The sequence below is a fragment of the Schistocerca serialis genome, chromosome 7 (assembly GCF_023864345.2).
Source record: "Schistocerca serialis cubense isolate TAMUIC-IGC-003099 chromosome 7, iqSchSeri2.2, whole genome shotgun sequence".
Classification (NCBI taxonomy): domain Eukaryota; kingdom Metazoa; phylum Arthropoda; class Insecta; order Orthoptera; family Acrididae; genus Schistocerca; species Schistocerca serialis.
The window spans coordinates 312,405,670-312,423,447 of record NC_064644.1 but is presented as its reverse complement, the minus strand read 5'-3'; the positions used below and the strand labels follow the sequence as shown (position 1 = coordinate 312,423,447).

General features: G+C 39.2%; 1 protein-coding gene across 1 annotated transcript in view; it reads right to left on the bottom strand.

Annotated features, from left to right (window-relative positions):
* The window catches only part of LOC126413038 (A disintegrin and metalloproteinase with thrombospondin motifs 12-like), a 354,477-nt gene that overhangs the window by 95,485 nt on the left and 241,214 nt on the right, over positions 1 to 17,778 (bottom strand). The window contains exons 11-12 of the mRNA XM_050082933.1: positions 12,991 to 13,200; positions 7,090 to 7,195 (exon numbers count right to left, since the gene is read on the bottom strand). Of these exons, the coding sequence (XP_049938890.1) occupies positions 7,090 to 7,195; positions 12,991 to 13,200 (316 nt within the window). The remainder of the gene's footprint in view (positions 1 to 7,089; positions 7,196 to 12,990; positions 13,201 to 17,778) is intronic.

Sequence of the window (17,778 nt, the reverse complement as noted above, 5' to 3'; positions counted from 1 at the left end):
ACTGTTTAACACTTGGGGCCACACTTATCGGATATGGACTATGTAAAATGTGGCCTCAAGTGTGGAACAGTAATTTGAATTATGTGTAATATCTAATGTGATACATCATGTGATGTTTATTCACATGTGCATGAAAATGACATGAATGTTGAAATCGGCCGATTGCTCAACTGCCAAAGAATATTGCAGCCTATTGTGGACCATGTTTTCCTGTACAAAAAGTCTTGATTATGACAGATCATAGCACCCTATCATCTCCTCCCAACATTTAATGTTTCAGGCTCTCTATCATTTTGGGTTCATTTTTGGATCCACCCTCAAGCTACATTCCGGTTTTTCTAGGTTTTTGAATTTTGAGCTTAATGCAGTTGTTGCATAATGAAGCTAGCCATACATACACTCCTGGAAATTGAAATAAGAACACCGTGAATTCATTGTCCCAGGAAGGGGTAACTTTATTGACACATTCCTGGGGTCCGATACATCACATGATCACACTGACAGAACCACAGGCACATAGACACAGGCAACAGAGCATGCACAATGTCGGCACTAGTACAGTGTATATCCACCTTTCGCAGCAATGCAGGCTGCTATTCTCCCATGGAGACGATCGTAGAGATGCTGGATGTAGTCCTGTGGAACGGCTTGCCATGCCATTTCCACCTGGCGCCTCAGTTGGACCAGCGTTCGTGCTGGACGTGCAGACCGCGTGAGACGACGCTTCATCCAGTCCCAAACATGCTCAATGGGGGACAGATCCGGAGATCTTGCTGGCCAGGGTAGTTGACTAACACCTTCTAGAGCACGTTGGGTGACACGGGATACATGCGGACGTGCATTGTCCTGTTGGAACAGCAAGTTCCCTTGCCGGTCTAGGAATGGTAGAACGATGGGTTCGATGACGGTTTGGATGTACTGTGCACTATTCAGTGTCCCCTCGACGATCACCAGTGGTGTACGGCCAGTGTAGGAGATCGCTCCCCACACCATGATGCCGGGTGTTGGCCCTGTGTGCCTCGGTCGTATGCAGTCCTGATTGTGGCGCTCACCTGCACGGCGCCAAACACGCATACGACCATCATTGGCACCAAGGCAGAAGCGACTCTCATCGCTGAAGACGACACGTCTCCATTCGTCCCTCCATTCACGCCTGTCGCGACACCACTGGAGGCGGGCTGCACGATGTTGGGGCGTGAGCGGAAGACGGCCTAACGGTGTGCGGGACCGTAGCCCAGCTTCATGGAGACGGTTGCGAATAGTCCTCGCCGATACCCCAGGAGCAACAGTGTCCCTAATTTGCTGGGAAGTGGCGGTGCGGTCCCCTACGGCACTGCGTAGGATCCTACGGTCTTGGCGTGCATCCGTGCGTCGCTGCGGTCCGGTCCCAGGTCGACGGGCACATGCACCTTCCGCCGACCACTGGCGACAACATCGATGTACTACTGTGGAGACCTCACGCCCCACGTGTTGAGCAATTCGGCGGTACGTCCACCCGGCCTCCCGCATGCCCACTATACGCCCTCGCTCAAAGTCCGTCAACTGCACATACGGTTCACGTCCACGCTGTCGCGGCATGCTACCAGTGTTAAAGACTGCGATGGAGCTCCGTATGCCACGGCAAACTGGCTGACACTGACGGCGGCGGTGCACAAATGCTGCGCAGCTAGCGCCATTCGACGGCCGACACCGCGGTTCCTGGTGTGTCCGCTGTGCCGTGCGTGTGATCATTGCTTGTACAGCCCTCTCGCAGTGTCCGGAGCAAGTATGGTGGGTCTGACACACCGGTGTCAATGTGTTCTTTTTTCCATTTCCAGGAGTGTATTATAAAAATCTATTTGTGTATGTGTGTGTGTGTGTGTGTGTGTGTGTGTGTGTGTGTTTCACATCTCCTTTTAAAGCACCAGACCAATTTCAACCAATCTTGGCACATACATACCTTACTGTCAAGCAACAGTTGCTGTGGGGATAAGAACCACCTACCTATCACAGTTCAGGAGATACTTCATAAACAATAGGATGTCTGAAAAACTGCCGCACCTCTTCATATCTCTACAGATAGCTATTGTTTTCACTAACAACCATTTGAATTTCAGTTGAAAGATGTCAAAAGTGCTGCCAGATCACAGGGATTTCCTTAAGTTCATGATGTTTAAATGTATTGCTTCTGTGATATTACCTGTATTTGCAATAAATTTTGCAGGGAGTATCCGCATGTGCCGTTAAAAGCACCTACCACAGTATATCACGGTAGCATATATAGTGCGGGAGATACAACATCGTAAACACTGAGATGCACAACAACAGATGCATTCTGCATGATGTTTAAATTTATTACTTCTTTTCAACCAATTCTATTCACAACACATTGCAGGCAGTATCCACATATGCCACTGCACATACCGGAAAAATTATATCACCGTATGACACATAAATCAGGAGATATGTCATAAACATGTGAAAAACTGTCACACTGTGTATGTTGTTTAAATTTATTACTTCTTTACTACTAACTTTATTCACAGCATATTTTGCTAACAGAATGTATATGCTGTGGAATGTACCTACACAAATAGATCACTGTACAACACATTTCAAGAGATGTGAAGATGTGATCTCATAATCAATGAGATACATACAAAAATGCTGCTTCATGCATGAAGTTTTAATACATTTATTCTTTATTATTAAGACACTCCTACAGTCGAGTGAACTTAAGGAAATCCCTGTGATCTGGCAGCACTTTTGACATCTTTCAACTGAAATTCAAATGGTTGTAAGTGAAAACAATAGCTATCTGTAGATATATGAAGAGGTGTTGCCATAGATTCATTTACAAAATTGCATTATACGCTTGTGAAGCAGTTGTACCCAGTTTACAGAAACTGTCTAGGATCATCTTTCTTAATTTGGATATTGTACATATGCATTTGTATGTTATGTACATTTCTTTCTATGATTTTTTCATAATTTCAGAGGTGTTTTCACGAAAACATGGAAATGAAATTTTTTTGATACTTCACTACAAACGTACTTCATTTTTTGTTTTCTTTTCTAATAGAAAATTGGCAACATGAATACCTGGGCAGTGCAGAGTTTGTCAGCTGGTTGTTTACATAATTTGACACATTTTTAAATGTTAACATTTTCTGCATTTTAAAAATTATATCCTGTTCTTCACATTTCTACCCCGTTTGAGTGTTCACAATTTCCAAAATAGCTTTCAATTGTTATTAGTCTGTCTTATTATGCTGACACTAGTCACAAATTTTATCTCAGTGATTGCTTTTCAACATACTTTCTTGTAATTCGCAGTATGTTCTTTGAAATATGGCATTGGGGATGTTTTCATTTTAAAACTTAGTCTTTTTGGAGTACTACAAGAATTTTTATTGGCAGATGTAATTCAGAAAGTTGCATTTATTTTACCATTGTACCTGATTCTTGACAGCTTCTTTGGAAAGCACATTTCAATATACCCCATGAAATTTGAAGAGAAGGAATTATATACATCATTGGTATTTGTGTTGGGAATCACTTTCACACAGGACTCGTTGCTTAAGACATTTACAAAATTTATACAATTTCCTGTAGCAAATTTTTTTTTATATATATAAAGAATATTGTAAAAATGATAGATTACTACTCACCATATAGAGGAGATGTTGAGTGGCAGATAGGCACAACAAAAAGACTGCTATACATTTGAGATTTCGGCCAGAAGGCTTTCTTCTCAAGTAGAAAACATACACACATTCACACAAGCACAATTCACACACACATGACCGTTGTGTCGGTCTCTGCCTCTGCCTTCGAGGCTGGACTCCTGGTTACAATGGGAGTGTTTCCTTGTTCTAATGAAATCTCACATTTGGGTTGGAGTAGTGAAGCTTCAATGATGGCAGATTTTAGACTTGATTCTCTAGATAACATATACTTTCTTTCCATGAGAGGCATGCCTCTACAGCATCACTTTGCTCATTTGAGATTTTATTTACTTCTTCTAAAATCTTTGTAATTAAAGTTTTTTTTTCCTTAGTCTATTTATTTGAAAATACTGTGCAGTGTGGAATCTTTTCCCCAAATTCTTTATGTCCTCAAATGTTGCACTTTCAAACTGCCTGCAAATATTTCCTATCTTCATGTTTTTGCATATTCTGTTTTTTTTTTTAATTTTATTTATTTTTTGACATAGGGTCATTACACCAAATTATAAGAAAGTGGCACTCATAAAAACAATGTATTTGTTATTCTCAGATCATACATTCCTCTTTTAAGCAAGATTAAAAAAGCTTTTCTTTCATTCCTTGCAGCATGATCTGATCCCATCGGAAAGGCACTAAACAAGGAAATCTTCTCCCAACGTATTCCTCTAGCTCCACTGAATATCATGGATGGCTCCATTATTAATTTAAAGTCTGACTGCTTTTACTCTGAAATTCAGTAACTATACTTTGTCCTTGGCTGTCTGCAGACAGTTCAATTTCCTTATTACTAGCTGTTCTAGATAATTGATTTTTGGTATACCTTTGCAGTGCGTGAAGTCTTGTTTTATGCTATCTGTCTTATCCTTTTTATTAACAAAAGTCGAAATAAGGCCTCAAGAGAACAGCTTAGCAGTTGCAAATTTTTAGAGACCATTTTCATGTCTGATTTCTTATTTAACTGTGGCGGTACTATTCCATCTTCTGCCTGAGTCACAAAGTTGTTTTGTTTTCCACATGGTTCAATTAATTAGTTTCATGTTCAATGGGTTTTTTGCACAATAAATAATGATGATATGGAATTAATAATTTTACATTCACATCACAGATTGATTTAGAAACATAGCTACATACTGATCATTTATAAGTTATTATTTTTATTGTTATTAAATATACAGATGTGAGTTAGTAGTTCCTACCCACTAACTTTTACACACTACAATAATAGATATTCTTCTGTAGAACAGAAGGAGTTGTCAAGGGGAAACTTTTTCAGTTTGTTTTCAAATTTTAAGACATTTTATATCACTCAGTATGTGATCAAAAATTTTAATTGCAGCACTGTGCACCCATTTTTGTGATAAAGACATCGTTAATGTGGACTAATGAAAGTCATTTTTTCCTGGTATTGTAATTATGTACATAATTGTTCCTTTTGAACTGCATTTGATTATTTACAACAAACTTATTGAGGGAATAAATATATTGGGAAGCAGTTGTCAGAATACACAACTCCTTAAACAGATGTCTACAACATGATTGTGGGTGAGCAGCAGATATTATTCTTACAGTCCTTTTTTAGAATTGAAGACTTTCTTTCTAAAAGATGAGATACACCAGAACATTATTCTATATAACATTAGAATGAATATGTGAACTTACTGATATGTCTCTCCCCAAGATTTGAATTATTCTAAGTGTGAAAGTGGCTGAACTAAGTTGTTCTTGTGGATATAAAATGTGTTTTTTTTCCAGTTAAAATTCTCATTAATATTGAACTAAGAATTTTAAAGTTTCCATCTTATTTATTATTTCTTCACCTTATGTTATACTCATGATGGATGTAGTACCCCTGGGTTGGAGAACTGAACATTTTGTGTCTTTTTAAAACCGAGGGCAAGACCATTCTCAGAAAACGGGATAATATTCATATAATTAACACACTTTCAAATATTAAGTAAGCTAAAATCTGTGATTTATAAAACTGAATAAAATTTAATTTCAATGCTAGGTTATATTTCCCTGATGATTTATGAAACTCCCAAAATTCCCTGAGGTTTCCCTGACTTTTCCAGATAAAATGAATCCCCCGATAATTCCAGGTGTTCTAGAAGAATAGCCACCCTGTTTAAGAACCTTGTTTACCATCCTTCTGTTGCTGTGTGTATACTCAGATTGATTAAAATACTAGTGTCATGTGCAAAAAGATCTAATTCTGCTTGTTGTACAGTAGATGGAAGATATAAAAAAAACAAAGATGATGTGACTTACCAAACGAAAGCGCTGGCACGTCGATAGACACAGAAACAAACACAAACATACACACAAAATTCTAGCTTTCGCAACCAACGGTTGCTTAAAACCCAAATCCTTTCATCTTTCCCTCTCCTTCCCTCTTTCCTGACGAGGCAACCATTGGTTGCAAAAGCTAGAATTTTGTGTGTATGTTTGTGTTTGTTTGTGTGTCTATTGACGTGCCAGCGCTTTCGTTTGGTAAGTCACATCATCTTTGTTTTTAGATATATTTTTTCCCACGTGGAATGTTTCCTTCTATCTGCTTGTGTCTGTATATGTGTGGATGGATATGTGTGTGTGTGCGAGTGTATACCCTTCCTTTTTTCCCCCTAAGGTAAGTCTTTCCGCTCCCGGGATTGGAATGACTCCTTACCCTCTCCCTTAAAACCCACTTCCTTTCGTCTTCCCCTCTCCTTCCCTCTTTCCTGATGAGGCAACAGTTTGTTGCGAAAGCTTGAATTTTGTGTGTATGTTTGTGTTTGTTTGTGTGTCTATTGACCTGCCAGCGCTTTTGTTTGGTAAGTCACCTCATCTTTGTTTTTATATATGAGGAACAATAGCAGACCTAAGGTTGAGACTTACGTGTGTGTATATATATATATATATATCAGGAACAATAGCAGACCTAAGGTTGAGACTTGAGGACTCTGATATGTTATTTCTACCCCAATCAGATTAATGTCCCCAGACTACATTGGTTGAATTACTAAGTACAACTTCCTTCATTCATTGGCTTCAACATCAATCACATGAATCTTGTAATCTAACAGAATATTGTGATTCATACAGTCAAATGCCTTAGATAAGTCATAGAAATGTAAATGGGTGCTACTTTGTTATTTAATACTTGTGAGATTTCGTGAGTGAGCAATTCTTCTGAAATACAAACTGTGATTTGCTGAACATATTACTGTTGATCAGGTGAGGTACTATTCTAGAATGCATCACCTTCTCAAAAATTTTGGAAAATGAAGTCTACTTCAAGTATACAAGTCATTATAGCATGAGTATAAGTTTCTAATAAATAAAAACAAAATAGTTTTATTTCATTAGCTTTGTTATTAATTAATTTACTTTTTCAAACACTTACATTTGTCATAATATGGCACCCACTTGTACACTTTGTTGTTGTATGTTCTGTTATTGAACTGGGAGCATTGTAAGTCTCTGGCATTTGGCTCTCCTTCAGGACAAGGCTGCAAAATATAACAGAACAGTATACAGAACTAAGAACTGATGAAATTTTGAGCAACTGATTTCATTCCAGTCAAACGTATTTTATAACTGATAGGTACTTATATTGTGATTTATGTATGGAATGTAAGCATTCACATAACTGTAAAGGTTTTTTTACACATGTAATGAAAGAGTTGGCTCTCCCTTTCCTAAACGATGCTACAAGACTGACCAGAAAGTTGTATACAATACATTAACATTTGTGTTATGGGCATTTTTAAGTAAATCTATGTATTCATGATATAATCATTGAATAGGTAGTAAATACAGTGAAAGGTTACAAACATTTGGATGTTCCAATTGATATTCAAGTCATTCATGGTTGAGGCTTACTTAAATATCCTCATTCTGATGTTCTTTAGAACATTTCATCAAGATAGAAAAGAAACAGTTGGGATAATAGAATTAATAAAGAAATGATGAAAATGTACAAATCGGAAAGTAAACAGCAACAACATTGGTCACATAGAAATTAAATTTTACAGAAATATAGAAAATTTAGAGAAGACTGGAAAGATCTTTATCTGGATATTGAACATGTTTTGCACTAGTCATAAGGAAATTAATAATCCACTTTGATTTGATTGATGTTTTTGTGGTTTTTGGCCTCAGGAAAATTAAAAACATATGTGATTGATGCTTTTTATGTGGTTTTTGGCCTCAGGACAATTAAAAACAAATGTGAATGATGCTTTTTATCCGGTATTTAGTGTCAGGACAGTTAAAAACCGATTTTTCCCATCCAATGTGATATGACCTTGCCGTGGTGGATAGGCTTACTTCACTAACAGTATCAGACCTGTACACCCTTGCACACTAAGTAGAACAGTTTGTTTAACATCAAATGTTCACCATAGGCATTGTTGTATGAGTCATTTGTCATTTGTAGATGACCACTATTAAATTATGATGCTTACAGTACCATCTATTGCGACATTTTGTAACTATTTATTTTTCTTCTCCCATATGCTTTCCCCCTTCTCCGATAATATTTCGTTGCAGTTTGACATCATTCTGAACAGTGGAGTTATTTCTACAGCAGTTTGGAAGTTTAATTATAATAACTCTCTATATAGGAGGACCAGCTGTAATAAGAGCTAGGATTTCCTTTCCTAGTGGAGCAATCTACATCCCAAGGAATTTAAGGTAAGTATTGCCTTTACCAGCAAAACATAAAACAACAGAGAACTGGCTTTATAAATACAATTCTTTAAGCTTTGCCGGATTTTATGTTGGTGGAGGAGACAAATATTATGTGCCTATTTCTGTAAGTGTATAAATTACTGTTCAATGTAATCTTTAACATGTAATCCTCACATTGATAGTAACTGGAATGCTTTCCAAAGAAGTGGGAACATTTCACAGTGCCCCAGCAGTCTTTCAAAGGTTCCTCGAGCAACTGCTTCATGATTTTCAGGGCTGCATAAATTATTTAGAAGACACTGAGGTGGTGGGGACAACAATGGAAGAACACTTACAAAACCTGCGACAGCTGCTCCCCACCTGCCAGTCCACAGACCTCAGAAGCAATCTTGAAAAATCTCTTTTTTCTTCAAACGTTCCACTATATCACATCACTCTCCAAAAGGTATTAAGCCCACATAGAAGATGGTCAAATAAGTCATCATACTTCCTGGACCCATAAATTTAAAGGAGCTCCAGTCCTTCCTGGGAAATTAATGTCCTAATGAAAATTTATCTCAGGTGTGGTGTCAGTTGTGCATCCGCTCATCATCTTAACATCCTGCAGCAGAAGGGCGTGCTTTGTGTATTGGTGGAGGCATATGCAAAGGTGTTCAAAACACTAAAGCAGGCCTTCCTATCAGTACCACTTCTCACCACATTTCAACTGTGCAGACACCATGTCTTGGCACATTTCAACTGGGCCAACAGCTACTTGTTGTGGCAGGCAACTCTGAATAGGGTTGGTTCAAATGGCTCTGAGCACTATGGGACTTAACTCCTAAGGTCATCAGTCCCCTAGAACTTAGAACTAATTAAACCTAACTAACCTAAGGACATCACACACATCCATTCCCGAGGCAGGATTCGAACCTGTGACTGTAGCGGTCGCGCGGGTCCAGACTGTAGCGCCTAGAACCACTCGGCCACTCCGGCCGGCTCTGAATACAGCCTGGAGGCTGTCCTGGGAGATAGACAAATAGATGGCTCTGAGCGTCTGATCATATTTGCATTGAAGATGCTCAGTGCCATGAACAAGAGGTATTCACAAATCATAGAAGGTCCTCACAATAATCTTTGTGCTGAAGAAATTTTATGTATTTCTCTATAGAACAAAGTTTCACCTCATTGTGGACCATAAGTCATTGATCTCCCTCTTCAGCCCTGTAGCAAAGCTACCCAAGAGGAAAGCCCACCAACCCAAGAGCTGGACACTCGTATGAAGTAGTTACAATTACAAAATTCACTTCCACTATACCACTCAACATGACAACGTGGATGCCCTGTCCCATCTCCCAATGGGCTTCAACATGGAATTCAACCAAGGCAAGACTTTTTGCTTTCAGCTGGATGAAGTGGCTCTATAGGCAGAGAATGCTTTTCCCATTGGGGGGGGGGGGGGGGAGGCTGTGTGTAACATGGTCAAGAAGTCCATCTTACAACAGGGCTGGTTGGACTACATTCTTGGTCAACTCCACTCCTGGCTAATCCTGGTGGACAGAGTTATGTTACTAACCGTGGATCAACTGCGTATCTGGGTGGTCCTGCCAGAACCTCCTCTGTACCCAGAAATCTTGTGGCTGCTGCACCAAGATCACTGGGGTGTCTTGTGAACTAAACAGTCCACCCAGCACCTTGTTCAATGACCGAGTATACACCATCAGGTCAAATGTCTTGTCTGCAACAGTTATCAGTGTGAACAACAGCAAGTCACTCCCTACCAAACATTCTCACTCTGGATGACACACTCTTGCCCATGGGAACAGTTTACGCTGAGTTTGTGGGCCCCTTCACAGGTACCATGTGGACGATTGTACTCAATATGTGCTCAAGCTTACCGTTCAAGGTCAACTGTCAGTCCACAATAGTGAGGAGGCTGGAGTCACGGTGCTCAACAAAATTTTCACTATAGGAGGACTTCCTCCCACAATGATCTCAGTGTGGAGGCTGGAGTCACAGTGCTCAACAAAATTTTCACTATAGAAGGACTTCCTCTCACAATGGTGTCCAACAGTAGACCACAATGAAACTTTCAACCTGCAGTGGAGTGTGTGTTGTTATGAAACTTCCTGACAGGTTAAAACTGTATGCCAGACTGAGACTCCAACTCAGGACCTTTGCCTTTTGCAGGCAAGTGTTCTACCAACTGAGGTACCAAAAAATGACTCACAACTTGTCCTCATAGCTTTATTCCACCATTGCCTCATCTCCCACCTTCCAAACTTCACAGTTCTCCTGCGTAACTTGTAGGGCTAGCACTCCAGGAAGAAAGGACTTTGCAGACACATGACTTAGCTGGGAAATTTTTCCAGAATGAGATTTTCACTCTGCAGCAGAGTGTGTGCTGATATGAAACTTCCTGGCAGATTAAAACTGTGTGCCGGAGTGAGATTCAAACGTGGAACCTTTGGCTTTCAGGGGTAAGTGCTCTACCAACTGAGCTACCCTGGTACAACTTATGACCTGTCCTCACAGCTTTACTTCTGCCAGTACCTCATCTCCTACATCACAAATGTCACTTTTTTCCTCCTGCAAAACTTGTACAGGACTAGCACTCCTAGAAGAAAGGATACTGTGGAGACATAGCTTATTCACATGCTGGGGGATGTTTCCAGAGTGATATTTTCACTCTACAGCAGTGTGTGCACTGATATGAAACTTTCTATCACATTAAATCTGTGTGCCAGACTGAGAATTGAATACAGGGAGTTTAGGAGGTGGGAAATGAGGGACTGGTGGAAGTAAAGCTGTGAAGACGGGCCTTGTGATGTGCTTGGGCAGCTCAGCTAGTAGACCACTTGCCCATGAAAGCCAAGGTCCCAAGTTTGAGTCTCGGTCTGATGCAAAGTTTTAATCTGCCAGGAAGTTTCATATCAGCACACATTCTACTGCAGAGCAAAAATCTCATTCTGTAAATATCCCCCAGGCTGTGGCTAATCCATGTGTCCACAATATCCTTTCTTCCACGAGTGCTAGCCCTGCAAGATTCGCAGAAGCACTTCTGTGAAGTTTGAAAGGTAGGAGATGAGGTACTGGTAGAAGTAAAGCTGTGAGGATGGGTTGTGAGTGGTGTTTGTGTAGCTCAGTTGGTAGAGCACTTTGCTCTGAAAGGGATGAGCCACTAACCCTTTTTCGAGTTCCTGTAGGTTGAAACTGACAGGGGAGAAGTGCCTAGGTAAACATTTCTTTGGCCATCAGCTCCAGACACTCCTAAATCTCATTTTGCCCATGCCTGTGAGACTGCCCACAGCACTGTCTCCACAATTCCGGCTAGGTACCTGTGTGTTGTGGCCTTCAGATGTCAGTACTAGTAGATTTCCATGATCGTTTGGCAGCAGCTGGGATGCCATGTGTTCACTCTGGCTATGGGTGACTAGGCAGTGACATGCCATCAAAATCAGCACTGCTTGCAGTGAGGGACCAACTTGCTGCCACCTCCAAGCCCTTTGGCAGACACACACCGTGGCAACACCAACTTTCATTCCTCTTCCGCTGGACCCTCTGCTATCTCCTCTCCTGCTCCTGAGCTCTTCCTGCCATATAGTTCTCAGTTCTGTTCACCAATTTCAGCCAATCCCTCATCTCCCTCTCTTTATAGGCTGCCTGAGAGGGACGAGATGTCAGAAGAAGATCAGACAAGGTATTGGCCTGCTGACGCTGAACTCACCACTGCAGCTCCTTTCTGTGCCAGATCCCAACTTGGACATGGAGTGACCTCAGCTACCAGCACTGAAGTCACTAAGACTCTGATTGTGCCACCAGGCAGTGATCTTCCAGCCATACACTCCTGTCTGTGCTGATTGGGAGCTGGTAAAACCAGAGGGGGCGTCCGAGGCTTCCACAGACATTGTCCTCATCCTGGTTCAGAGTGCTGCCTGGCTGCTTCGCCAGCTGGGGATCAACTAAACGAGATGTAGCTCACTGCTTCCCCATGGAAGAAGGAATGTAGTAACCCACTGGGCTTCCACCTAGATTTTGGGCACCAGCCAATATTTTCGACATTGGCCGTCATTGTACCTCTGGCACATACAACATACCAGTCACTCCACATCCATTATTGTGAACTTTGACCACCACGGAGAGACACCGCGGTTGAGGGACTGCCTGCTTTGCAGATACCGCTGAGTGCCACCTACGACATGCCATCTACATATGCTGTTGCCCTCAATCTACTCTTACTCATTGTGCTATTTACTACGATAGCTAGAAGTGTACTGTATCTGTCTTGCAACATGACTATGTCATACACTGTATCTGTAGTGAACTATTGTCCTATGAGGTCATTAAGTATACTTGTTCTGGAGGGTTATTTGGTGTCTGGGCTTCTCTACTTATAAACTGGTTTATAAGAAGAGATTGTTTTTGCCTCAGGAGATTACAATTCCAAGTCTGACATCTTTCTAGGAAAGACCTAACCAGGAATTGGTAAGGAATGAAGTAGTGAAACGAAGAACGCATTTTGAAAGGAAATGTAAAGCATGAGTATGAAACAGAGTAACATGCAGTTGGTCAATAGCAAACTGCACTGTAGAATGTTTGGTATTTATACAATAATATAAGTTATGTTGCTTACCTGTGTGTTACAGAGTCTGTAGCGACGACGTTCTCCCAGGCAATACTTCCCGCCAAATTTAGGAATTGGGTTGTTGCACTCTCTTTCAATGGTGGAAATTCCAGCACCACATGTGCGTGTACATTCACTCCATGATCCCCATTCCCCCCACCCGCCATTTACTGGATCAGGTCGATCTCCAACTTCAACACACTTGCGATCTTGACACCACTATAGAACAAAAATTTATTTTAAACAACTTGGTTTGTAGCAGCTCTGAGATTGTTCTGTTACATAACAAAGTGAGTCACAATATTTTGGCAAACATGAAAACACTTATTTTAAAGTTACTTCTGATCGATTCGTTTGTTCAGTCCTTTTCTTGATGTAAAATAGTAAAAATAGATTAAAAATTTGGAAAGGAGAACTATTTCACAGAATATTCAACTCACAGATTAAGTATTACAATATTCACGCAACAAAAATAAATATGGAGGATCATATGAAACAAATACGGTAAGTTATTAATGCACTATTAGTTTATTAGTAATCATAATAACATTTATGATACCATGAACAACTGCAGTAGACCTAACTGTTAAACTGTACACGTGTCTAAGTGAGTGAAAAAACATATTTACGCTCTTGAGTTTACTTTCATACAAAATCTCAATAAAAATAAGCTACTCCACTAATTATTGCAGCTAACTGATACATCTATGTATGTTTCTACAACCACTGTCATCTAGGTAAAACTTATTACATAATTATAATATTTTTCACTCATCTTGGCAATATTTTGCTGTTGATCCGGGAGCTTCCTGTTCAGGCATTCTCACACACAATTGTGAAATTTTATTCTAGTATGTATTAGACTTGTTACTGGTACAATACTTTTTTAGGAATATGTAAAAAGAAAAAAGTTTTCTAGTGTCATGTTAGAAAGTGTCAAAAGCTATTTTAGTGCTTATGTTATATAAGGAAATCTGTACCCATTTCTTAATGATACCAACAAATGAGTAGCCCCAAGATATCAGTGCAGCTCCTGACAGCAGTTCATGATCAACAGTCAATGAGTAACATTTCCACTATCATTTCTGGTTTAGCATTCAAAGCATGTAATATAAAGAATGGAATAGATGTTTATTGTCTCGTAACATACAATTTCAAGTCATTGGCTTTATGTACAAAATACTCATCAAATCACAAAAACTGGTTTAAAATTTTTCTTATGAGATTATTAATATCATAAACTGTATTGGATATGTAATTAATATGCAACTAATAATTTTTCTTAAAAAGTAACAAACTTTTAAAAATCAACAGTCCTAAGTACTTGCTCCCTCCTGCTCAAATTTTCAGGTTGTTCTTCATTTATTTACTTAGCATCCTTGTATCACATTATTATAAAAATGATATAGGATTTGTCATACATTGCCTTACATAGAAAACTGGACATGAAAAGATTTACAATTATATGTCCATCCTTGTATCTCATCATGAAAAAAATGATATAGGATTTGTCATACATTGCCTTACATAGAAAATAGGACATGAAGAGATTTACAATTATATGTCCATAAATAAAATATATAACATGAAACCATATGCGTAACAACATTCATAATATGCTAAATTAGAATAATAGGTGAATACAATTTAGTTTTCAATGAGCATTTTGGGTCATTATGACAAAGGAAATAAGCTACTGTATATTGAATGCTGGTGATTTAAGTATTCCTTGACACTATAAAAATTCTTGCTAATTAACATTTTTTTAAGTTCTTTTTTGAATATGTGGAATTTTGGTATACTTTTAATTTCCTTTGGCAGAGCACTAAATAAGATTTTTGGCTGAAAAAGAACACTTTTTTGACACATAGCTTTTGTGTGACTTTCTCTATGAAAGTCGTCTCTATTTCTCGTTTTGTAGTTATGAACTTGATTGTTTAACAAAGAATGTTCCTGGTGTGTCCTCATAAAACATGTTGTTGTTGAGGTATTCAGTCCAAAGACTGGTTTGATACAGCTCTCCATGCTACTCTGTCCCGTGCAAGCTTCTTCATCTCCCAGTACCTACTGCAACCTACATCCTTCTGAATCTGTTTAGTGTATTTATCTCTTGGTCTCCCTCTTCAATTTTTACCCTCTGCGCTGCCCTCCAATACTAAATTGGTGATCCCTTGATGCCTCAGAATATATCCTACCAACCAATCTTTTCTTCTAGTCAAGTTGTGCCACAAATTTATCTTCTCCCCAATTCTTTTCAATACCTCCTCATTAGTTATGTGATCTACCCATTTAATCTTCAGCATTCTTCTGTAGCACCATATTTCGAAACCTTCCATTCTCTTTTTGTCTAAACTATTTATCGACCTCATTTCACTTCCATACTTTCAGAAAAGACTTCCTGACTCTTAAATCTATACTCGATGTTAACAAATTTCTCTTCTTCAGAAACGCTTTCCTTGCCATTGCCAGTCTACATTTTATATCCTCTCTACTTCTACCATCATCAGTTATTTTGCTCCCCAAATAGCAAAACTCATTTACTACTTTAAGCGCCTCATTTCCTAGTCTAATACCCGCAGCATCACCGGATTTAATTCAACTACATTCCATTATCCTCGTTTTGCTTTTGTTGATGTTCATCTTATATCCTTCTTTCAAGACACTGTCCATTCCATTCAGCTGCTCTTCCAAGTCCTTTGCTGTCTCTAACAGAATTACAATGTCATCGGTGAACCTCAAAGTTTTAATTTCTTCTCCATGGATTTTAATTCCTACTCAGAATTTTTCTTTTGTTTCCTTTACTGCTTGCTCAATATACAGATTGAATAACATCGAGGATAGACTACAACCCTGTCTCACTCCCTTCCCAACCAGTGCTTCCCTTTCATGCCCCTCTACTCCTATAATTGCCATCTGGTTTCTGTACAGATTGTAAATAGCCTTTTCCTCCTTGTATTTTACCCCTGCCACCTTCAGAATTTCAAAGAGAGTATTCCAGTCAACATTGTCAAAAGCTTTCTCTAAGTCTACAAATGCTATAAATGTAGGTTTGCCTTTCTTTAATCTATTTTCTAAGATAAGTCCTAGGGTCAATATTGCCTCATGTGTTCCAACATTTTTATGGAATCCAAACTGATCTTCCACGAGTTCAGCTTCTACCAGTTTTTCCATTCGTCTGTAAAGAATTTGTGTTAGTATTTTGCAGCCGTGGCTTATTAAACTGATAGTTCAGCAATTTTCACGTCTGTCAACACCTGCTTTCTTTGGGATTACTTTCATAAATATAGATACATGGTGGTAGAGTCATGATTTGTAGTTCCTTGAAAACTTTTTTACATGATTCTCTGTGTGTCATACCTCTGATTATCCTTATTACCCTCTTTTGAAGCACAAATGAGTGTTTGGGCAAACTGGTATTCCCCCAAAAATGATACCATATCTTAGTGTGCTATGCATGAGTGCAAAGTATGAACATAACACTGCAACAACACTACAGGAATTTTTTAGTATTCTAAGAACATAACAATACTGACTTAATTTTTTGTTTAACATTTCTGTATGTTTCTCCCACATTAAATATTCATCTAGCCATAATCCTAAAAATTTGGTGTGGGGGGGTTTGCTCTATCTTACACTGCCCAAGTTTTACAGTTAGGCCAGAATTTACTTTGTTTGTTATATGTCTGAAGTTCATCTAAACTGTTTTTTTTTTGTCATTAACAGTTAATTTGTTGTTTGTAAACCACATGTTTGCTTCTTCTGTGGCTACTGTGACTCTCTCCAGTAAGTCAGTTTCATTCGTAGCTTTGACAAATAGACTGGTGTCGTCAGCTAACAATACTGCATATGCTATTGATGGTTCAAATGGCTCTGAGCACTATGGGACTTAACATCTGAGGTCATCAGTCCCCTAGAACATAGAACTACTTATACCTAACTAACCTATGGACATCACAAACATCCATGCCCGAGGCAGGATTCGAACCTGCGACCGTAGAAGTAGCGCGGTTCCCGACTGAAGCGCCTAGAACCGCTCGGCCACCGTGGCCAGCTCTATTATTGATAAATGGCTTGGCAAATCATTTATAAATATTAAGATCAGCAATGGCCCCAGTACAGAGCCTTCCGGCACGCCACACCTGGTTCTTTGGTATGCCGATGAGTAGACTTTACCCACATGCTGTATCTCTGTCTTCAGATACCTATTAGAAAGATAGGATTTGAACCAATCATGTGCTACTCCACGAATTCCATAGCAATATAGTTTCGTGAGCAGTAAATTATGGTCAATGACGTCGAAAGCCTTAGACAGGTCCAAAAACAGGCCACAGTTTAATTCATTTTTGTCTACAGAATTTATGATCAGTTTTAAAAAGTTATAAATTGCTATGTCAGTTGACCTATTTTTCCTAAAACCGTTTTGCCCTTTAACTAGAATTTGATTTTTATTAAGAAAATGAGATAGTCTTTCATGCATTACCCTTTCAATTACTTTTGAAAATCCAGATAACAATGATATAGGCAGGTAATTGATTACATCAGACTAGTCACCCTTCTTGTAAATAGGCTTGACAATCGATTTCTTTAGTTTTTCTGGGAAGAGTCCTGTGGTAAATGACATGTTAATCATGTCAGCAAGGGGGGAATCTATGTATCTCGCACTGTTCTTTATTACTTTGTCTGGAATCCCATCACAGCCACATGTCATTTTATTTTTTAACTGATTTAAGGCATTTTGTCCCTCTAATGCAGTAACAGGGAGTAGAAACATGGTATCATCATTCATTGGTAGTTGCA